The sequence below is a fragment of the Castor canadensis genome, chromosome 1 (assembly GCF_047511655.1).
Source record: "Castor canadensis chromosome 1, mCasCan1.hap1v2, whole genome shotgun sequence".
In the NCBI taxonomy this organism is placed as follows: domain Eukaryota; kingdom Metazoa; phylum Chordata; class Mammalia; order Rodentia; family Castoridae; genus Castor; species Castor canadensis.
The window spans coordinates 16,743,892-16,767,814 of record NC_133386.1 but is presented as its reverse complement, the minus strand read 5'-3'; the positions used below and the strand labels follow the sequence as shown (position 1 = coordinate 16,767,814).

Sequence of the window (23,923 nt, the reverse complement as noted above, 5' to 3'; positions counted from 1 at the left end):
GAGACCCCATCTCAACAAAAAAGCTGGGTGTTGTGGTGTGCACCTGTCATCTCAGCTACTCAGAAGGTTTAAGCAGGAAGATCTCAGTCCATGCCTGCCCTGGCAAAATAAAATAAAATAAAATAAAGACCCTATTCAAAAAATGACTAAAGCAGAAAGGGCCAGGGGTGTGACTTAAGAGGTAGAGTGCCTGCCCAGCTAAGCATAAAGCCCTGAGGTCAAACCCTAGTACCTCCAAAAAGTCAAAGAAAATCTCTATTTTGCTATTTAAATAGAAAGGTTGTTCATTTCTTCCCCTTTTCCTGCCTCTTCTCAGTATTCAACAGCTCAAAACCAGTGCCTATTTTGAGGAAATGTTCTGCAGTTATCCTGAACACAGCTAAGGGGATTATCTGGCCAATTCCTGAAGGTCAGTAAGGAAAATTAAACAATCCAGGTATGGTAGTACACACCTGTAATCCCAGCTACTCAGGAGGCAAAGGTCGGAGGATTGAGATCCAAGGTCATCTGGCAAAGTGTGAGACCCTATCTGAAAAACAAACTAAAAACAAATGAACTGAGGTGTTGCTCAAGTGAGACCTAGAGTGCAATCTCAAGTACCACCCAAAAAGAAAAAGAAAAAATTCCAAAAGCATCCTCAACCACAGCTTCTCTCTGCCAAAGTGTATCTATTAATTAAAGGACAGGAACAGAGAAATATGACATGACCAGCACTATCATTCCAAAAATGCAACTGAACCACAAGTTAAACGCTGTAATTCATAGACCCCAGTGGGAGCTGAAGAATCCCAGATGTGAGGGCAGACTGCTTCCTGCCCGGGATCCAGTATTCACGAAGCTCAGGAATTCCTACAGAACGCATTCAGACTCTGCCTTCATCCCCACCTGGCTGCATCACAGTCACACAGACACAGACACACCTTCTCCAAGGCTGAGAACACCCTCTGGCCTGCTATAGGGAGGCAGGTGGAAGGGCGTGATGGGCTTCCCCCAGTGCTGAGCAGAGGAAACATGAAGGAAAATGGGGTGTCACCCACCCTGCTCACTCTCAGCTTAGCGGAACATTAAGAACAAAATCCATGGACAATTTTCCAAGGGTTGATAGTGCTTCAGAGGTGTCCTAAAAGTAAATTTTCCATCTTTTGGTTGAAACACACACACACACCCTACACAGTGTTGCACACCCAACAAATCTTCATGATCGAATAGCACTTGTGAAAGGCCAGTCCTCCTGCAGGGTAGGAAAGAGGAGTCTATCAGTCCTATTCTTTCCTGACCAAGGACAGGAAGTGCAGAGCTAACAGCAAACCACCGTGTGATGCTCTCTTCAGTCCTATGGTCACTTGTCCTGTGTGGAGAGTCTGCCCTCAGACTGCGAGCTCCATTCCACCCTCTAAGACGAAGAGTTAAGGACCTGGGCTCATAAGTCAGACTTCCCCAGACTCAACTTCTGGCTTCACCTCATCTAGTCCTGTGAACTTGAGCAAGCTACAAAATTCCAGGGTCACATCTGTAAGTGGTGATAATGAGAGGCACCCTTCCCTAAGCACTGGGAGTTCTGTAAGGACTAAATGCATACCTCACAATGTCTGGTGATGGTGATGGCAGTGGTGTCCCATTCGTTGCTCATAACTCCTCTGTCTGATGCAAAACAGTTTTTCAATGATTATTTGTAGAAGAGGGGAGGAAGGTGATGGTAGACACACCAAGGAAGCCTAATTGAAGGCTTAATTTTCACATGAAACACTTGCTTCCTAGATTTATGAAATCCACCTTTAAAACAGAAATATATAACTCAGTTTTTTTGGGTGGTACCAGAAATTGAACTCAGGGCATTACACTCACCTGCTAGGCAGTCACTCTGCCATTTGAACTACAATTCATGTCTGTTTGCTTTTAGCTCATTTTTCAGATAAGGTCTCGTACTTTTGCTGAGGGTCGGTCTCAGACTAAGATCCTTCTATCTACACTTCCTAGGTAGCTGGGATTACAGCCAGGTACCACCATATCTGTACATAAAACTCAAATTTTTATAGCAGCCAGGCAAGTAACAAAAGAATGAACTGGCATTTGGGGTCTGAGACAACTGGAGAGCACTGGCCTCTCTTGAGGGAGCAGTCACATTAAGCTCTGTAGCCTTCCTTCGAGAAAAGCTGAAATCCAGATTCCATACGAAATAGGATGTCTTGTAACTAAATCAGTTTCTGAAAAGATACTCCACGTGCCAAATAACACATTGCCAGTCTGATCTCAGGCTGCCTCCTTGCCACCCCTGCCTTAATGGAAAGAGCTCTGGTTTTGTCTCTCCTTTTAAATGTTCCTTAGTGGGCACAAGAGATGTGCTCCTTCAGGCTGTCTCTCAGTTCCTGCCAGATTCAAAGGATTCCCTGGGGGTGAGCTCTTTACTTCCTGACGGTCACATTCTGCAGTCACGCTGATCTAACATGCTCTTCACTTCCCAAAGGACGCTGCTAGTAAGTGTCCATTTTTAAAACATAATTTTTGAGGCTGAAATAATGACAGTCTACAAAAAAATCTTAACAACTTCCTCTAGAACTGCTATTCCAGCAATCTGGAGCACGGCTGATTCCATAGTTCACATAACTTTGTTTTGTTTGGAGGGAAAGTCTGGCATTTTACAAAAATTTGGAACACTTAGCAATGGAATGACTTTTCCATAGCACTGATTGCCATACAACTAGACACATAACCATATGTCTTTGAAATGTGATTTACAAAATTCTGTACTTACTACACCAGGTAAAGCGCCCTCTTGCCTTTCCAGATGACAGTGATAATTTTGTACAGGCTCACAGAATTTCTCTGGTTCTGGCCCAGTGCTTTCAGATGGGGAAAACGTCAACATGAAGAATGGTGGTACTCCCTTGTCATGTACTTACTGATTGTGTGACCTTGAGTACATCATTTTTTATCTCACACAGCTTCTAGTCTTCATCTGTACAATAGGGACAATTATATTACACAAACTATTAAATAATATATATATATGTATGTATATATATGTACATATATATATATACACACACACACACACAGTCCTTAATAGGTGCTCACTGTCGATGTTGGCTGAATCTGAATCTGTTTCAGCTGTCACAGATGATACCATAGCCACGACCTAAGGCCCTGCAGCATCATTAACCTTCTTACTAAATTTGGCAACTCTGTGTGTAGGAAGGGCAGTAAATCTACAATAATGTCATATAAGCTTTTGGTTTTGCTGTCCACAGTAGTATGAGAACTAAAGAGTGGAGGATTGGTTGATACCACCCAGGTAATAATGAGGGGAGGGGAAGTTTAGGATAGGGCCCTGGGATGCATAACATTTAAAGGACAGGATGGGGAAGAGCAGGAAACAGAATGGGAAGGGAGAAAGCAGAGACAGGCAAGGATGATCAGAGAAAATCTGCGACGGATGCCAAGGGAAGGAGTGTTTCAAGATGGCACACGTGGGCAACAGTGTTGGGAGGCCAAGCTGAGAGGCTGGAAGGCCTGAGGAGCACCTACTGAGGCCTAAGGAGTTACTTGAATGGAGTACTAGGGACACAAAAAGCAGGCTTTGAAGGTTTAATCATGTTGAAGTTGAAAATTTGGTGATAACAAATTTAGCTAACTCTGAGAATTTGGATGGCAGTGGAGAGGAAAGAGAAGAGGTTGACAATGAAGAAGAGAGTGGATGTAGGAAAGAAAGAGAAAGGGGATAGGTAGATGGAGCAAGAACTGGATATTAATGCAAAACTAAAGCTTAGTAAAAAAATTGACTCAAGATTTCTCTGAACCTGCTGTCACTGTCCCTGGTATTTAGACAGGAGTTCAGGGAGGGAGCTAAGAAGAAGACAGAGGACTAAGAACCTGAAATACACTTGGATATCTTTTGCTATCAAAGAAGCAAAAGCTTTTAAAATTCTGTAGCCAAAAAATTTTCTTCAAATCCCCCTTTACCTCCTCTTCCCTTAAAGTCTGTCTGGTCTGTAGTTTTTCTAGCAAGCGCAGGACTCAGGGGTTTTCTCTGACAGTACCATCAGACAGCCAATACACTTTGGTCAGGATGGTGAGGTGACTTGTATGTAAACTCTTGGAGTCTTGTTACAGATCGCTCATTACCTTATAAAATGTGAATAAAGTAAAGCAATCTGAGTGGAATCCCCAGAGCTGGTGCAGTCCAGGAATAGATTTGCTATATATGACTTACTCTGCAGATGTTATTAAAATGTTGTTAATTCCATTATTCCTTTTGCTATGAAAATTAATGGGAACTCTTTCCCAATGATGTAATAACTAGGAATAGTTGTGAATAGCTTTTCTTAAGAACAGTGTAATATGTTGAGTTCTTTGTTGGCTGCTAGAGTATTTAGAGCCAAACTATTGGCCTCCCTCCTACACAAGTGATTAGGACATCACAGCATGTGTTTTGTGTTGCTTGCCTTTGGGATTTGAGGAACTAATAAATAATACCAACTTAATCCTGCCCAAGATCTAAACTAATTGAGAAAGAGACATGGGAGACAGGCAGACAGAGATCCAAATGTCACCTTTACAAAATGAGATTAGCAGGCCACTGCAGCTTGATGTGGCACATCCTGAAAGGCTGTGACATCTCTACAGAAGACGCACTTGTACAGGATGGAGAAACTTCCCAACCCCTTCTCCCAAATGCACAATCAAATACCCAACCCTGGACAAAATATACTTAGTTTTTCTCCCTGGAAGAGGGGCTACAGCAATAGGCCAGGTGCACTGCTTTAGGGGACCCTTCTTTTGAGGAGAAGAAAACAAACACTCCTGATACCAACTTTTCTCCTTTTTCCCTCTGTATCCTCATTCTCCCTTTGCCTAGTTCCCTCAACTATTTAGCAAATAACAGCATATGTTTTTGTGAGAAAAAAATAGAGAAGTTTTGCCCAAAGAATTTAATAAATTATTTGAAAGTGATAGGAATCCCTTTTTTTTTTCTTATGAAATAACAAAATCCAACCCAGTTTTTTTGCTTTGAGACACATTTCAGTATGCTACCCAGACTGACCTCCCAACTCCTGGGCTCAAGGGAGCCTCCTGCTTCAGCCTCCCAAGTAGCTGGGACAATAGGTGTGTATCACAGCACCTGGCTTTCACCCAACTTACAGTGCTCAGAGAGGAACCGATTATAAGAGACTGTAAATGGGTGGCTTATTTTTCTTCTGCCTCTCAATGATTCACTTAAAACTCCTTGTGCCTTGTCTTTCATTCATGAGATACTGCTATTGTAAAAACACAAAGAGATATCTATACTTACAATGACAAAAAGGGCCCACTAGCTAGAGTATAATTCTGTAGAAAAGACAGATATGATCAAATGTTCTATCAGGAACCTATTTTAGAAGAGTGTTGGCCAAGTTCTTTAACAAAAATTCTAGAACTGGTATATCCAGATATGTATCATGCTTTTCAAGAGAGTCAGTTTACTCCAATGAGGCCACCAGTAGTGAGTGAACTTTCTTAGCTCCTCTTTAGAACAGCTACTGCAGACTTCAGAAGGGATCTCAAATACCCTCAGAAATGGGAAGCATTTGTCCTTTCTGGTGACTTTGATTTTGGAAACAATTATTTGCAATGGCATGTGATAAACCATGTGCCTACTCAGATTTGGTGACAAAAGTTGTAATGAAAAACAAGAATGGCAAAAGAAAATACAGGAGGAAATCTTCATGATCCTGAATCTGGAAATGGTTTCTTAAATATAACATCAAAAGCACAGGAAACAAAAGCAAAAAAGTAGGTGAATTTGTCTTCACCCAAATTAGGAAGTTTTGTGCATCAAAGAACGCCATCAACAGAATGAAAAGACAATTTCCAGAATATGCCTAATATATATGCAGAATATCCTGAACATATAAAGAATCCTAGAATTCAGCAACAACAATTCAAAAAAAAAAAAATCAAACAACCCAATTCCAAGATAAACCAAAGACTTAAATATTTTCCAAAAAAGAGATACAAGTGGCCATCAAACACATGAAAAAAATTAGTCATTAAATAAATCAATAGTACGACATCATTACTCATTGGGAAATGCAAATCAAAACCACGAGATACCATTTCACATTTACTGGAATGTGTCTAATTTTAAAAAGAAAAAGAAAGGGAGGAGGAAAATTGTGGGAAAGAAATTGGGGAAATTATAACCCTTGCTCATTGCAGGTAGGAATGTGAAATGGTATGGCCTCTTTACAAAATGTTAAACTTTATGAAAGGTCCTCAAAAATTGAATGTAGAATTACAATAAGATTCAGAAATTCTACTCTTAGGTATGTAACACAAAGAATTGGAAAAATGGGGTCTCACAGAGATTCTTACAGGTTAGGCATAGTTGCTCACCTCTGTAGTCCCAGCTACTTGAGAGGTAGAGATTGGGAGAATGACAGTTCAATGTCAGCCTGGGCAAGAAGTTATCAAGACCCTGTGTCAACCAATAATCTTGATGTAGTGGTGCATGCTTGTGAATCCCAGCTACTCAGGAAGTATAAATAGGACAAGGGCTGTCCAGGCTGTCCTGGGCAAAAACCTAAGACTATCCAAAAAAAAAAGAACTAAAGACAAAAGGGCTTGGCGGGGGGAGGCATAGCACAAGTGGTAGAGCACCTGCTTAGCAACTGTGAGGCCCTGAGTTCAAACTCCAGTACAGAGAGAGAGAGAGAGAGAGAGACACTTAGATGCAACTGCCCATCATAATAGCCAAAAAGTGAAAATAACCCAGTGTTTCTTAGTGGATAAATGGATAAACTGTAGTGTATCAAATGGAATGTTATTCAGCCATTAAAAAGGCAGGAGATACTGACCCACACTATAACATGGATAACCTGTGAAAACATTGTGCTCTTGAAATACACCAGACACAAAAGGGCAAACACTTTGCTTCCACTTATATGAGGTACCTAGAGTAGGCAAATTCACAGAGACGGAAAGTAGATTAAGGGTTACCTGAGATGGGGGTAAGGTAAGGAAAGGAGGGGAGTCGGGCATCGTTGTTTATTGGGTATAGTTTTTGTTTGGACTCATGAAGGGATTTGGGAAATGCTCGTGATGGTTATACAGCAGCATGAGTGTAATTAATGCCACTGAATTGTTAAAATGATGTTATATATAATACCATTTTGTTATTTAGCGTTACATATAAAACACGTAATATTTTGCTGTTAAGCAGATTTTACTATACATAACCCCCCAAAATTTCAAAATATACAAATTAAAATTACATTTAAAGACATCCAACAGCCCTTCCCTTTTTTTGACATATGCACGGTTGAAACTGATCCTGTATCAATTTCAACTTCGTATGGATTTTATAATTCTTTCTAGATGCCACGATCATTCATTAGACAGGTGAGACCGGGCGTGCGCACCTCCTGAAGACAAAGCCCCGCACCCATGCGTCAGGAAATGCAAGAGGGAAACGCGAGATGCTGCTGTTCGAAATGCAGAAACGAAATCGCAGTGACAAACTCAAGAGTTAAATACGCGTTAGCGGTGACCACTGAATAGCGTGGTCCAGCCACGTGGTTCACACTGCGTGACAGGGAAATTAGAGGCTTGCATTTGCTCGGCCCAGGCCGACACTGACGCCTGGACCCGGGAATCCCGCGGGGGTGGGGGGTGGGGACGCGCTCTCTTCTTGGTCCCTTTTGCGCCATGCACCTGCGTCAGGGGCAGGCCCCCCGGTATTGTCGCTCATGTGCACCCCGGTTCTTTTGCAGAGCATAGGAAACTTGGAAACATGACTGTGACGGTGAAGAAGACGGTCCCCTCCCCCGAGGCCGTGCAGATCCTCTACCAGCGCATGAGATACGAATACGAATTCTACCACTACGTCAAAGCGCAGTTCCACCTGCTGAAGCGCAAGTTCGGACTCAAGTCTCGCGCGAGCAGGACCCCTGCGAGACCTCAGTTCTTCGTCCCCACCCCCCTGGAGACCGAGGAGCCAATCGATGACGAGGAGCAAGACGATGAAAAGTGGCTGGAAGATATTTATAAGAGGTGATGCCAGCCCTGTGTTGCCTCCATGGCTTTATCTCCCTTTTCCGGAAAGTTCTTTGGGGAAGAAAAAAAAAAAATCCTGATGGAACTTCGATTAATGCTCGTGTGCATTAAAGAGAACAAAACATTCCCACATGTTGGGGTCATTGGGAGATGCCCGGTTTTGCGGGTTTTATTTGCTTAATTTTATTCTGTGGTTTTGTTTTGTTTTGTTCTTGGCTCCTTGAGTTTTTTCCCAGGTACAGTAGAGGGCTCCATCACCAGGCACCTCTTCATCAAAGAGGTGCCTTCCCCATGTCCGCCCACCCTCTGTGATGGGGTAAGAGGAAGAAGTAACACATCCACAGCCCAGAAGTTTGTCATTTGCAAAATGACTTGGAAAAATATTACCTCAGTGGTAGAAGATACCCAGGCTTGTACATTGCAGAGTCCAGGGGATCTGCTCTGGAAGGATCTAAGAGGAGAAGGGGAGACAGATAAGAGCATCAAAGGGAGGAAGTCCCCAGTTAAGTGGTTTCTGCCCACCTGGGTGGGATTCTGCTTCTGGTCCATCTCAGGGGACACTGTCACCAAGAGCAGAGTACTTATCTGTGAAGGAACACGTGGCTTTGTGACACCTACATCCAACCAATCAGAGCATGAAGTACTTTCAAGGTCAAAGTGCATGGCAAGCCCCCTGGGGACATTTCATTTCCAAACAGGATTCTGATAAATGGCCAAGTAGCATAGCAAGGAAAAGAATCTGCTACAGAAGGAAGAGTGTAGGCAAGACAGGTTACATATGTCGGTCATGTGGCATCAGGGACAGCTGTGTGCTTCGCACCGATCAGAACCATCTCTGCCCCCCAACACTGCATTAAATGGAGGTTCCAGGTACCAGTCCAGCTCTGGCATTGATCACTATGGCAGGAATTCTAAGCCTGACCCTAGGCAGTGTATGTAATCTCCCTTACCCACCTCTGGTTACGTTGGGTCATATTGTACCTGGTGTCTTTCACCTTCTCGTCCCCTGAGAAGTACCTGCTTTTAGTCACAAAAAAAAGGGGGAAAGGGGCCCTGAGTCCTGTGCAAGCAGCAGTAGAACTAAAGTCTCATATCTTATGGAATCTGCTTGTTCCTAAGGCCCTTACCAGGGACGTCAAAGACAAAAGAAGCAAGACTGCTGGGTAAGACACTGCTTGACGGACTTCGTGAGTAGGCGGATGCTCTGATGTGGTTTGAGTAGAAGGTGGGTGGCTCCACTGCGTCAAAGCCTTGCTCTCTATCCAGTCTTTACAAACCGCCCCCCGCCCCATCAACAATGCCTTGGTTCAGCCATTAGAAATCTGTCTCTACATTCTGAAATGTTTTCACCTTTTTTTTAAAAAAATCCTGAAAAGTACTTTAAAGTACATGTTCTCCTCGGGGTTAATGCCCAGCTAGCTGAGCCACTGGGGTGCAGTGGTGGCAGCAGGAATGGGGGCATGGCAAATAGGTCTGCTCCACGTTTTCCCTAGAGCCAGCCCTTGAAAAGCACTAGCCAAGTGAGGTGGAAATACTTAAAAGTAACTAAAACTGACTTTGCACGAGTTATATACATTTTCTGCTTTTCAAAAAAAACCCAACAATTCTAGAAGATAGAATTTTGTCTTCCTTCACTAAAACTGGACGAGAGCCAAGATATAAAGCAAGTCATTTGGAGCCTGCCAAGTGGGCCCTGAAGCTACTTTTTCATGAGATCTGTTGAGGCATCCAGCGAAGGCAAGGATGATGGAGGCACCAAGTCCAGCACTGGGCTACTTGTGAGCCTCCCTTCTGCCTCGGGGGACTGAGGTAGGGATGTGAATATGCGAAATGTTCACAGTGGAAGAAATATCCCTTCTCCTGTGCAGAGAGACAGGGCCCCTGTAAAGGAAGGCATACTTTAAAAAGGAATCTAGAGAACAGAGCTCATTCCACACAAGTCCACGAACTGCTGCCCGCTGCGCTGTGAGTCATTTCTATGAAATTACGTGTAAAGAGTGATGATTAGTTTACACACCGTGCAATCTCAAATCTGAAAATATAGTTGTGTTGGCTAAGTTTTCTCTGCTGTTGTTAGAACATCAGGACAATTGGCCACCCAAAAAATTCCATTTTTCTTCCTGCAAGTTCTCCTGGGCACTTCTACCTGTGTGTTCAAGGTCATTTATTTTCAGCAGTGGTCATTGTCACCTCACAGCAGAAGATGCTGACTGATTTACCTGCAGCGCCTTCATGTTCTTTTGTTCCCACAAGGTCCTAACAGTCAAGGCACTTCATCAGCTTATTTGGTACACATGACAACATTTCTTTGGCCCCGGGCCCAACTCAGTTTGTACTTCATGAAATATATTGTACATTTTACATAGTTTAATTTAAAAATACATTTTAAGCTAGTTGATCTTTGCCTTATTTATTGTAACCTTTCAGCACATTCCAAGGTTTTAGTTACTCAGGAAGGAGTTAATTAAAATGATTTTATTTTGGTCTGATGGATGTTTTTTAAAAGGACCATTATTATGAACCCTCAGCTGACTTTCCTTGAGTGCTGTAAAAGTGCTTCTAAATCTTTTTTTTAAAAGAATGAAAAAAATGGTGTTTGACATTGATGGAAATTCAAAAATATATATGGAACTGAAGCGTTAGCTTAGCTAAAATAAAAGCAATCTGTGTTTGAGATGAAGTGTTCCTTAATTTATTCATTACCCATATAAATAAATGAATATAAACAAGTTGAATTTTTTTCCATTCTGTTGATAGCTGGAAATTAGTGCCTATAGAGCCTCACAGATCCCTTAATTAGCAAAGCTTTCTTCTTCAAAATGTGATTTTGAAAAGATGTGTTGTTGAGACTCTGTCAACTTTCATTCTTGCAACTATATGACACTAAAAAAAACTGGCTGAGAAAATAAGGCACTCATTCATTCACTGGTGTTTCCACTGGTCGGTTGGGTGTAGGATGCTAGGTTGGAATCCTCCATCTCGTAAGGAGCATCTACACTGCCTGTAGATGCTCTACAATAAGATAGAAGCTGATCTCATTCACAGACATGCCAAGACTCAAAAGCTTGTCATTCTAACCTCTGAAGTGAGTGGTCTTGATCCAGAGGTGCTCGCCCTGGAACATTTCATTGTTATGGCCAGTGGGAGAAAGAGAAAGGGAATTCTCATGCTTTCTAAATGTTAGATATCAACTTTCAACCACTTACGGTTGTTTTGTAGAAGAAGAGAATCAGAATCTTGGTATTTAGGGAAAGAAAAATCCATTTTGGTAATAACATGATTTATTTCAAGAATCTGAGAATCTGACACAGATTCTAAATAGTAAAATAGTAAAAGAACAATGGTTCTTTACTATTTAATTTGTCTTCTGTAACCCAATCAAATGAGTTGGACTGAATGAAATTTAAAGCCAAAAGTACTAAACAAAATCTGGTGTTGTTCATTTGATACCTGCAGGTTTATTCAGTGAGCTATTTGGCTTTAAGTGAATTGTACGGGTAATGGCAATATTTCTTCAAAGGCAGATGATCATAGCCATTAAGAAAAATAGTTCTTTGGGTCAAACGTGGAATTCCATTCAAGAAAATGTAAGGATTTATTTTACTAAAATGACTTATTCATACCAAATGATAAAGAAACCTGTAAAAAAAAATAAACAAAATTCTTGAATATCCTGCTACAGAAAAGCTTATTTTAGGTTAAAAATCAGTATCAAAGATCTACTTCTTTCACACCTATGAAAGTCACTGTCATGGAGCTCAGTGTATTAGTCAGCATAGGCTGCCATACCAAGCACCACAGATGGGGCTCCAGCAATGGAAACCTATTTCCTCACAGCTCCGGAGGCTGGAAGTCAGAGGCAAGGTACCAGCAGTATTGGTTTCTTCTGAGGCCTCTCTCCTTGGCTTGCAGGTGGCTGTCTTCTGCCTGTATCTTCACATGATCTTCCCACATGAAGACCAAATTTTTGGTCCGAATTTTCTCTTCTTGCAAGGACCCCAGTCATATTTTATGAGGGCCCACCCTAAAGCCCTCCTTTTAACTTCCTAATCTCTTTAAAGACCTTTTCCAAATACAGCCACATTCTGAGCTGTTGGCTAGGACTTTAATATACATTTTGAGAGGACATAGCTCATTCCATCACACCCAAATTCCAGCAGAAAAGTTAGAGCAAAGGAACTGAACTCCAGTTAGGAGAGAAGCGAACCTCAAATCAGACAACTAGAGCTGCCATGAAGCTTAGCATCCTGATCTGGGCCATTCCTTCATTTTACACACAGAAATCCAAGGATCTGAGAGGACACACAAACATCACCCTCCACCATTTTCCATGCAGGGTTAACTTTTGAGCATCTACCAAACTAAAACCTTAAAATGATAATGCAGCCGAAGTTCATCTACTAATCTAAAATGAGAATGGAAATGACCAGATGCAACCAGCTACATCCAAGACCATCTGCCACACTGAAATTTTATGTACTGTCCTGGAGTGAGGGCTTTGGATAAACCCCCCTTTCCTGAAGGGAGGCTCTATTTGTTCTCGATCTCTTACATCCTCCAAGACAGACACAAAATAAATGTTTTATTCTGGGATTTTCTCCCTACTTAAAGGACACAGAGAAGTTCTTGTTTCCCTGTAAACAGATCTGGTCCCTGTTTGCCCATCTCAGATTCTAGATTTATTTCTCCTAAAGGCAAAACAAAGATTCATGCCCTGATTCCTGTAGGAGTTTCAGATGGGCCCACCTCAAAAAAAAATAAGAGTCAAAATGCAGCTCATAAAGCTGGTTGAAGTCGAGTGCAGGCATGCCTATGGAAGGCAGAACCAGAGGCTAACCAGGCCCTGAGCCCTCTCAGGCCTTGCTTCCTGACTGTTTCACTCACTGGAGAATTCCTTTCTGCCTAGGGCAGGCTTGGCTCACTGCTACTAGTACCACTGATTCTCAAGGAACACCCAGCCCCACAGATGTTCACGGGTCACAGAATCATGAACTGACCACTTGTGCATTTTGGATTTCAACTTGTAAACATGGGGATTCCCTTTAAAGAAAAAAAAAAAAAAAGGAAGGGAAGGGAAGAAAAATCACCATGCAAAGGAAAAATGTGAGCTAACTTTTTCCTTTTGGAATCTTGGCGGGTGAGTTTAGCTATCTTCAATCTGGCTTTCACCAGACATTGTATGCTTTGAGCAGGCATGGAGGCGTCTGCCCTTGGCTACACGGCCAGAATACTCAGACTTGACCTGTAACACGCCTTTTATTCCAGTCATGAGCAGAGACAGCCCAGAAGATGGGTCCTGACAGACACAGCATGCTGGCTGCATGGTGGAGCCTAGAGCAGAGACTCAAACCAGGACACAAAGCGATTAACTGACGAGGGCTGCACATCAGAGAGGTCCCAAGTTCAAGTCCCAGCTGGTCTGTTTCACCCAGCATTGGAGTACATCCCTTGACCTCCCAGTGCCTGAAGTCAATCCAGCTGGAACGTATTAGAGAGAAAATAGGAGATCCATTGAAATCCAAGGCTGCTTCTGGAATGAATCCTTCCCATCCTCCACCCTCAAATGCTAAGAGACCAAGAACCAAAGCCTTTCCTAAGATACAGAACACTGTATCTACCCCTAGCTAGAGAGCACAGAATAACCCATAATCCCAGGTCTGTTGACACCCAGAGCCCTCAGGTCTGCAAGCATTCTAAAATGTGAATGGAACTCATAAGAACAGTACATCCCACAACACAGGAGGTAGTGTCATGGTGAAGGACCTCCGACCTGCCTTCTGCTGTTCTGTTTACCATACTGTTATCCAAGACAAAGCACTCTGTGAATGTCCCTCTTTCTTGAACATTCTTTGGGAGAAGTTTGCCCAGCTGTGGGCTACAGGCTTCATCTCCAGTTTACTGCTTACACTAAATACAGGCTTTCTCTAACTTCTTTGAAGCACCCTGTGTGCTTTATGATCCTATAATGAGACTGGAACATCCATGTGAATTAGCTCTGGCTGTCACAAGGAAAGGTTTTGATAGAAATTGAGTCTGGCAGGATGGAGTCCTGTGCTTTCTGGAGTCCTGTGTTTTCTGGAGTCTTAGAATCAGCATCATGGCTGTGATGAAGGACAGATGTGGTAGTGATTTTGTGGGCTGGTGACACCTTTGGCACGGCTGATTCTTCCAGTATCCCTCTAGGACTGCTATGGGTTGCTTTACTAATTTTTCACATGCAGAAGAGAGTTCTTACACTTCCCTCAAGCTTCCTTGGTGTCACCTGACTTGTACCAAATCTGCTACTTTTTCTTCTTTCTTTCAGCGCGCTTTCCTATTTGCTCTCTGGCTTTGATTGAAAGATACTGAAATTCTCATCCAGTGCCTATGCCAAAAAGAGGATTAATGAACCAAGTATGTGAGATATGCATAAAAAAGAAAAGCTTGTGTTGAATAATTTGGGAAATGCTTGGTTCTTGGTGTGGTGTCATACCATGTGGTGGCATATTCAGAGCATGCCGAGGACTACAAGGCATACTGCTGTTTCAAAAACAGTTCATCTTTGTCAAATTCCAAATACCTCAAAGTTATTTGACCTGGAACCCTTATCTGAGTAAGACCCATTGATATCCTGCAGACCTAATGTTCTAGAAATGATGCTTGAGTCACGTTGCTCCAATGTAAGTCACTGCACTACATCTCTAGCATTGGAAGAGCTGCATTCCTTTTGCTTGTGGTTCAACTTGTGGCCTTCCAGAGGGCCTGTGGGTCCTGCATAAGGAAAATATATTTGCAGATGGCTAACATCTTGATAAATCCAAGCTGGGGACAAGTAACCTTTTTAGTAAAATAATTAGGTAAAAGTCATCTTTTAGTTCCTGCTTATTCTCCCTAATTACATTCTTTTATCTCAGGAAAGTAGATTCTCTTTTTAAAGTAAAAATGTATTAATACAATTTGACATTATTTACATACTTGAAATCAATTCACTTGTTCCATGACTATCAGTGCTCAAGCCCAGTGGAGAAAAGGACATCTGGCCCCCTTTCTTCAGCGACAAAACAGAGATCTCAAGTGTGCAAATAAGATTGGTGATTTGGGATGAGAACTCAGCCACTGTACCCATGCCTGTGTTTAGTACACTAGGGGGAGCCGTATCCACAATTTACTCCCAATTTCCAAGATCTTTCGAAAGCTTATTCTCCTTCATTGCTCTAGAGCAGCATGGTCCAGAAGGAACTCATGGTACTGAAAGCACAGTTTACACAGTCAGCTAATCAGTAGGTTTGGATCATTCCCAGGTTGTGTGACCTGATTCTACTTGGCTGCTATTATTTTTTCCATTTTTATTACCATATATTAATTGTACAAAGGGGTTACATTGTGGCATTTCCATATGTGCATATGTTGTACTTTGATCAAATTCATATCCTCTATCGCTTTCTTATCCCCTATCCCCTTTCTTCCTCCTACCTTTTGACAGTTTTTAGTGGATTTCATTATGCTATTTTCACACATAAATACAACGTACTTTGAGCACGTTCATCTCCCCATCACCTTCTCCCTTTCCTCTCCCCACCCATTCAGCTGGTTCTTCCCCAAACAGTCCCACATTTACACACACACACACACATATGTACTATCACGTATGTGTTACATCATTTATATATGTGTATCTAGATTCCACATATTAGAGAAAACACATTCCTATTATTTTTAAATAACTTTTCTTTATTTAAAATCAATCTAGTCAGTTAAACCATGATATGAATATTAATGACCTATGTCCAATCTTGATATTCATTCAAAAAAGATTTTCTATGTACATGTGATGCTGAAATATATGCTAAACTTAAAATGTTGTTAAGTTAGAGGCTTAGAATTCCAAGTTAAAATACAAAGGGTAGTTTATGTGACTGGGGATATCAGGGATCAGAGTTAAGATTTTATTTCAGCTGCACATTTGTATAGCACCATATCATGTTTTAAAATGCTGTCATGTATGTTTTCTCAAACCTGTGTGTAGACAGTTACATGGATTAGGAAATTAAGGCTCAGAAACAAACAGATTTACATGAGGTCATGTAGTTGACAGCAGAATTGATTCTAGAAACCTCTGACTCCTTGTCTTTTGTCTGAATTATTCTGCAATACCCAACGTGTAGGAAGGAAATTACTTTCATTTTTATTCATTCATTGGATATATTTTGCACATAGTAACTTCAGAGCTCCCCAGTGAGCTAATGAGGAGTGTGGCATCTAAATTCTTGGCCTGAGAGTTCAATGAAACATAATAAGCTACCATGAGCAAGGGCCTAGGTTCAACCCCCAGCACCACAAGGGAAAAAAAGACGAAAAAAAGAAAGGGAGAGGCAGAAAGAGAGAGATTGGGAGGGAGGTTGGGAGGGAAGAGGGAAGGAAGGAAGAAAGTGTGGCTCTCATTTTGGGCATTTTTTAGACGCTTTAATTCCAGACACCAACCTAACATGAGAAGACCCTCCCTGACTATATTTGACCTGGAGTGATCTTCACTGAATTCTACCTATCACTTTAGTACAAACCTTCAGTTTCAAAGGAAGTTATGAGAAAAACAGCAATATGACTAGACATAAACTTGGTTGAGTGAAAATAAGAAAGTGTCCCCTTTTTCCACTCCTTGCAAATCTATGTCCAATGTTTAGGGGCAGGGTGTTGAGTGGGGAGGGGAAGGTGTGTGGAAGAAGAAGAAAGAAATCAGCTTCCACTCCAGTTACCTCCTTTCCCCAGTCCCCTTCATTTCATCCTTGAATTTCCAATACTTAACCCCTGTGATGGTCGTGTGAGACAAGAGACCTGCGTTTCAGGTGTGACTTGCATTGGGGCTGTTAGCAAACCCAGGCCTCTAGCGATTTTCCTGACTGGTCAGAACACTAACCTGAAACCCAGAAGAACTGCAAGGCAGAGGTAAGTCACTGTGGGCTTCTTCCTGCACACAGAGCCTCAGATCCAATAAACGCTCTTAGCTCTCAGGGAATGCAAATATTTACTGTTCTTTATGACATCTCTTCTTGCCTTTTCTTGCTTTTTAAATATCATAAATAAAATTCAATTCAGGATTTAAGTTTTTATCACTTCAAATACATCTCTGTGCTCCAGTAAATGCAAAGTGTTAATGTATACCACATAAGTGAACACGAATCAGATGAATTTGGTTTGGAAGTGGGAAAGGACTTTAAACATAGGCACAAAGGGAAAGATCACAAAAGAAAAAAAGAATTAAAAACTCTGAGGTTCAAAAAAACCCACAAAAACTGAAGAGTACATGAGAAAGAATACTTGTGTTAGATATGACTGATAAAAGATCAAAATTGCTAATCTGTAAAGAATTTCCATAAATCAATAAAAAAGAGTAAAAGATGTGAAAAGTATATATTAGATCTCAGAACTTAACTATGCAAACAAAAAACTAAATGACAAGAAAAAATGCTTCTCTTCATTAATAGAGAAATCCAGATTGAAGCAGGGCTGGTGTCACTTTAGGGCATAAGCATTTAAGAACCAATGCCTCCAATGAGAAGACAGCCTGGCAAGGTGCTCTCATTCTGCTCAGAGTAGCATTAGTACATTTCTAAAAAATAACTTAGTATTTCATGTCAAAACACTGAGCATCTAACCAGTTAGAAAGTACTGCTGAAAATGCTGACTACATATTTATAGCATCAGATCCAAAATGTAGAGGCATCTGAAGATATCAGGCATGCCAGATCAAATGACTCAAAGTCTCAGCCAAAAATACTGTGACAGCAGTATCTCTCAACCTCCAAGAAAAGTCAACATATCTTTTACTTGAATTAGCATAATTTAGGTTAGAGTATGTTTGCTTAAAGAAAACGTTTAAGGTAATCTCATCTGATAGCCAATCTGTCTATAAACCTCAACACACTTTCCTACTCATTGTTCTTCACTAACCAGCCCCCAAAGGGGAAGTGGCCTGCTTATCACATTATCTTGAGCAGCCATTCTAAACTCAATAAAACCACGTTTTTCAAATACAGATAATTTTCCACACTTTTAGTATGGGTCTGGATAGAACTGGAATTGAAGTCGGAGCTTTTAGACAAGTTATATTTTAATTAAAAAGATCAGCCTGAAACTTCCTTATAATTCAGCCACATACCAGTACTTCTCACAAATTTCCTTACAATTAAAGAATTTGTTGAAATGGTATTGGCTATGAAAAGCACAAAGCCACATGCAGACTAATTATTCCTGTAATAATTACTATATTCTACCAGTTTGCTGAGATTTTAGCAGAGCTCAGATAGCTTCAAGTTGCCCAAATAATGCAAGGATTGTTTTCTAACTCATCAAGTTAGAAAACATATGTGTCTTTCATACCCTTGTAAATTTGTTATCCTGAATATCACACTCATAAATGAGAGAAGAGACTTGTAATTTTTATGGATGTAACCTAGGTTTGAACAATCCCATTATTGTCTGTTGCCTCATGGAGCCAAAAGACAAGTTCTGCCTCCTTGAAGAACAGAATGATCTAAAGATCTGAAGCAATAATGCTGACTTGTCTCTGGTTTTGTGTTCTCCCTCCCATCCTGCACAGGGCCAGATACACAAAACCAGCCACTTTTTGTGTCAAGAAATACTGGTGATTTCATGTACTTTACAATTTGGGTTATATTTTATTCTTGACTACTTATAAATATACTTTTGTTAACTATGTACTTATTGGTTCCAGGTGCCAGAAATCCAACTCTAAGTAATTCAGACAAAAGAAAATTGTTGAGAGAGCAGAAGGGTATCTATAAAATCAGAGGAAGAACTGAAGAACCAAATGCAGGAAGAAGAAGAGTACAGCTGGACAAAAGGGCAACTGAAGCCAGGGATTCAAAAGCCAACTGCTTCTGTCTCTCTCATGTATATCAGAGGAAAATATTCTCTCCTCCCCTCAGTCCCCCATCCCCAGAAAAAAAAAAAAGCTTCACTTCATTCTTTCCTCACTAAAGAAGAACTGGCTCCTTGCTAGTTAGAGTTCACAGAACTCTCGGGAATTCCCAAGACACTTATTGGTTTAGCAGGAGTCAGGTCCTCACCTCTGAACTAATCAGAAGGCCAGAAGGAAGGTTCCCATGGCCGAATCTCCTGACCAGAGATTGGCGAATACTGTGAACTAAGCAGCCACCCAAAAGAATGTCCAATATGGTGTCTTTTTAGATTTGCTTTGAAAGCTCTGTCCACTATTTCAATGACCTGTCACAAGGTATAGCTATGTCAGAGAAAATGAACTAGTGAAGCTATCATTTTTAAACTGGGAAATGCAACAAAATTACTAGAAGAAAATAAAAGATAAACCCCAAATAAGTATGTAAATAATATTTTTATTATCATTACAGTTTTTCTATTAATATAAAAATTAATTTATATTAATATATTTGCTTATAAAATAAAATTTAATGCATATTCTTTCAGCCTTCTCTATGTACATACAGTATCATTGAGATTGTGTTAAATATACAATTACACATTTTTTCAAATGCACATAATAACATTTTATACTTAAAAATCCCATCAGATAGGGGGCCTGAGACATAAGAATTTGTGAACTTCTTCAATTTTTATGCCAGATCGCTACATATATCACTACAAGCATATTATTTTGTATTTCTCTTGGGAAGGTGTTCATAGTTGCATCATATTCTGAAAGCAGCCTGTTAAGGAAGGAAAAGATTAAGAGCTTCAGCAGTCAAGTTCATACAGCACTTTCACATAAATTACACTGGACTCACAGGTGCTCCACATTTAATATTTTCAACCAGTCTCAAGTGATATAAAGGTTCATGACACGAAGCAAGCTGTAACTTGTAACTGCATAAATTTGAGTCACAAATGTTCAAGCCAGCACTTAGCTTGTGGGTGAATCTGACTGGTGCCAGCATCTCATCCTATAAAGCTTCCCTAACTTCACATGATGACTAACTCCTGTGAAATGGTTAAAACAGCTCGTTTTTATGACCTGTGGGGGTTAACAGTAGGTGAGGAGGGGACGCCACTAAGCCCATGGGAGATGGAGAGGAGATTAGGAGAGAGAAGGCAGGAGCTGAGAGGATGGCATTTTGGTCATGATGTGAGTATAGTTAACCAACCCAGCTTAGCCTAAACCTATTCCCTGACTGAACCACCAGGGCTCCTGGGCACTGACAGAGCTTAGAACAGTGACTCAAAGGCAAGATCATTCAAGAAAATCCAATCCCAAATGTGGATTTTCCAGGCAAATTATCTGGTTTGCTTATATAAATTAAACTAAGAAGCCAACAGTTACTCAAGTCTCCCTTCCATGGTGACATGTGCATGACTTTCATGGATGTTGCTCTTCGGAGCCCTCTGTGACTCTCCTCCGACTAAATCCATTTGATAATATCAAACTTTCCTTTTCACTTCGTGTGGCATAGTTCTCACGTCTGTATCTCATGGAAGTCACATGTCTTGTCCCTAAGCACACACTTCTATTTTAATCTTCATTTTCTGATTCCACTTTGATATTCCACTGGGACAGCCTTCCACTCTCAACAAGAAGGACGGACATGGTCACACTCACCGCGGGCCTGCATCTTTGTTAGGCTAGAGAGCCCAGGAAGACAGTGAACAAGCCCAAGCTGCCACTGTCATAGTATGGACTCAGGTCAAGCAAATACTCCTTGACCTGCTGCTGTGTCCGCACATCTGCCATTTAAGATGGCTCCATTCATTCCAGCTCCATCTCTGGTCCACCATATTGTTAAAGTCACTTTCTTCAGAAATGGGGAGCGCCAATGCTCAATTATAAAATCCTTTTAAGCTTCTCATGGTCAAATTCACACTCTGGTGTTTCCTGTTTGGTTCCCACTCAGCACTCATGAAACATAATTTAGAGTAAATCTTGATGAGTGAAAAAAAATGAGCGGATAGGTTCTTTGCCACTTAGTAAGCAAGTAGACAACTAGGAAAATCGAGTGGATACAGCTGAGAATTATAAGGCTCATGTTAGATACAACTCCTCCTAACTCCATCCTGATTTTGAGAGTCTTCCCTGAGCCTTGCTTTCTTGTTTTCTGGAGGGTATAATTCCATCAATTCCTCTTTGGGATGCTAAGAGTAATTCTGAAATCCAGTAGGTAAAGTGCTTTGAGTTTTTCTGAAGAAAATGATCTGATATCAAATAAGAGCACATTGCTAACATAGCTTTCAGTTCCACTAAGTATATCATCAGGTTTGCTATATAAATTAAACTAATAAGCCAACAGTTACTCAAGTCTCCCATTGATGGTGAATTGTGCACAACTTCCATGGCTGTTATACACATAAAACAAACATATAAATATATAATGAATATATATATATAAATTAATAAACATGCCCTTCCCCTAAATCTCAGTTAAGGAATTATTTTATTTAGTAATCAGGTTTTGAGTAGAATAAATCTATTTGCAAAAATATTTGCCAGTGATTTTTTTAAAAACATTCAGATGTTGCTTAATTCCATTTCAACAAATTTAATTGCCCGTATTGTTACAAACTCTATATTTTCTTTATTAATCTATTATTTCCAGATCTAATACTGATATCTCACAAAATAGTCTTCTATTTAATAATAACACACAGGGACTATTAGTATGTCATAAAAACTAGTCACCACCATGGTCTGAACGTGTCTCCCAGGATTCATATGTTGAAACTTACTTGGAATCATGATAATATTAAGAGATAAAGCCTTTTGGATGTGATTAAGTCATGAGGGCTGAGCTTTCACAAATGGTTATGAACCTCATGAAAGAAGAAAATCCTTAAAGCTGTATGTGTTCCTGCCTGACTTTTTTTCCTGGGGTTTGAACTCAGGACTTTGTGCCTGCAAAGCAGGTGGTCTACCACTTGAGCCCCACCTCCTGTCCATTTTGCTTTGATTATTTTGGAGATGGAGTCTCATGAACTATTTGCCCAGGCTGGCTATGAACCGTGATCTTCCTTATCTCAGTCTCCCAAGTAGGTAGAATTATAGGTGTGAGCCACCGCCAGCACCCACCCTCCTGCCTGATGTTAATGTAGTCCAACAGAACAACCCGTGGATGGCACTGTGTGTTGTTTTGTGTTGTGTGCTGTCATTGGTGAATGTGTATGTGCGCTGACCATTTCTTTTTCTCTCATAACCAACTGATCCAGTTTTCATCCAAACACATGAACTCAGTTTTGAGAATTAAAAACATCACCTGAACAGATTTTCTCCTAGGCTGAAAAAAAAATGCTGGATTGAGAATTTAAGAATTTAGGGTTCCTTGGTTTCTTAATCAAGACCAGTAACATGTCTTCTTCTTTGATATTTCTTTTTCTCTGGTCAGGAATGGTATTTTGACTTATTCTTGACATTCAAGTGTTGGTGAAAGACTTTTAGAAGTCACCTTTTACCTTAATTGAGTTAAAATATCAATCTTGATCAAACTTGTATCCATTATAATACCAAAGGAACATATGGACTCCCAGAACAGGGTGAAAGAGACTGACATGGCAATTGATGATGTTTGTGTTATCTAGGTGCTCTTTCCTTGCATGCTGTGGATTTATTAATTGCTCCAACATTTTTCCCCTACCAGCCATAGCTCTACCAGGTTTCCTACCATAGTCAGATAATCAATTTAAAGTCAACAAATATAAAACTTGCAGCCCAGAAACCAAGCTAGAAGATTCCAGACGACCACCGTACACTAGCATTTGACTAACTGCCTGGCTCTCTCCCCAGTGCTCAGGACTTCAGCATGGCAGAAGCTCCTCCCTTGGCCAGCACTCACCACACTGCCAGCAAATGCCTACTTGATCCTCATCTTACCCCCTGTAAAGACAGCTCCTCTGTCTTGTTCGCTGCTGAGTCTGAGCATCTACTAGCACTCAGAATGAAAGGATGAATGGCTGAGGGAATGACATAAACTTTTTTTTTTCTTTTATTATTCATATGTGCATACAAGGCTTGGTTCATTTCTCCCCCCTGCCCCCACCCCCTCCCTTACCACCCACTCCACCCCCTTCCGCTCCCCCCCCCAATACCCAGCAGAAACTATTTTGCCCTTATCTCTAATTTTGTTGTAGAGAGAGTATAAGCAATAATAGGAAGGAACAAGGGGTTTTGCTGGTTGAGATAAGGATAGCTATACAGGGCATTGACTCACATTGATTTCCTGTGCGTGGGTGTTACCTTCTAGGTTAATTCTTTTTGATCTAACTTTTTCTCTAGTTCCTGGTCCCCTTTTCCTATTGGCCTCAGTTGCTTTAAGGTATCTGCTTTAGTTTCTCTGCATTAAGGGCAACGAATGCTAGCTAGTTTTTTAGGTGTCTTACCTATCCTCACACCTCCCTTGTGTGCTCTCACTTTTATCATGTGCTCATAGTCCAATCCCCTTGTTGTGTTTGCCCTTGATCTAATGTCCACATATGAGGGAGAACATACGATTTTTGGTCTTTTGGGCCAGGCTAACCTCACTCAGAATGATGTTCTCCAATTCCATCCATTTACCAGCAAATGATAACATTTCGTTCTTCTTCATGGCTGCATAAAATTCCATTGTGTATAGATACCACATTTTCTTAATCCATTCGTCAGTGGTGGGGCATCTTGGCTATTTCTATAACTTGGCTATTGTGAATAGTGCCGCAATAAACATGGATGTGCAGGTGCCTCTGGAGTAACAGTCTTTTGGGTATATCCCCAAGAGTGGTATTGCTGGATCAAATGGTAGATCGATGTCCAGCTTTTTAAGTAGCGTCCAAATTTTTTTCCAGAGTGGTTGTACTAGTCTACATTCCCACCAACAGTGTAAGAGGGTTCCTTTTTCCCCGCATCCTCGCCAACACCTGTTGTTGGTGGTGTTGCTGATGATGGCTATTCTAACAGGGGTGA

The 23,923-nt window shown here is 41.0% G+C and overlaps 1 protein-coding gene across 2 annotated transcripts in view; it reads left to right on the top strand.

Moving 5' to 3' along the window:
* The window catches only part of Ust (uronyl 2-sulfotransferase), a 276,799-nt gene extending 257,446 nt beyond the window's left edge, over positions 1-19,353 (top strand). The window contains exon 8 of one of the 2 annotated variants that reach the window (XM_074072414.1): positions 18,743-19,353. In XM_074072414.1, coding sequence (XP_073928515.1) covers positions 18,743-19,008 — 266 coding nt within the window. In that variant the 3' untranslated portion in view covers positions 19,009-19,353. Of the gene's footprint in view, positions 1-7,748; positions 8,154-18,742 lie in introns of those variants that run through there. The other variant, XM_020179625.2, reaches the window with a different exon arrangement.
* Positions 19,354-23,923: the final 4,570 nt, after the last annotated feature.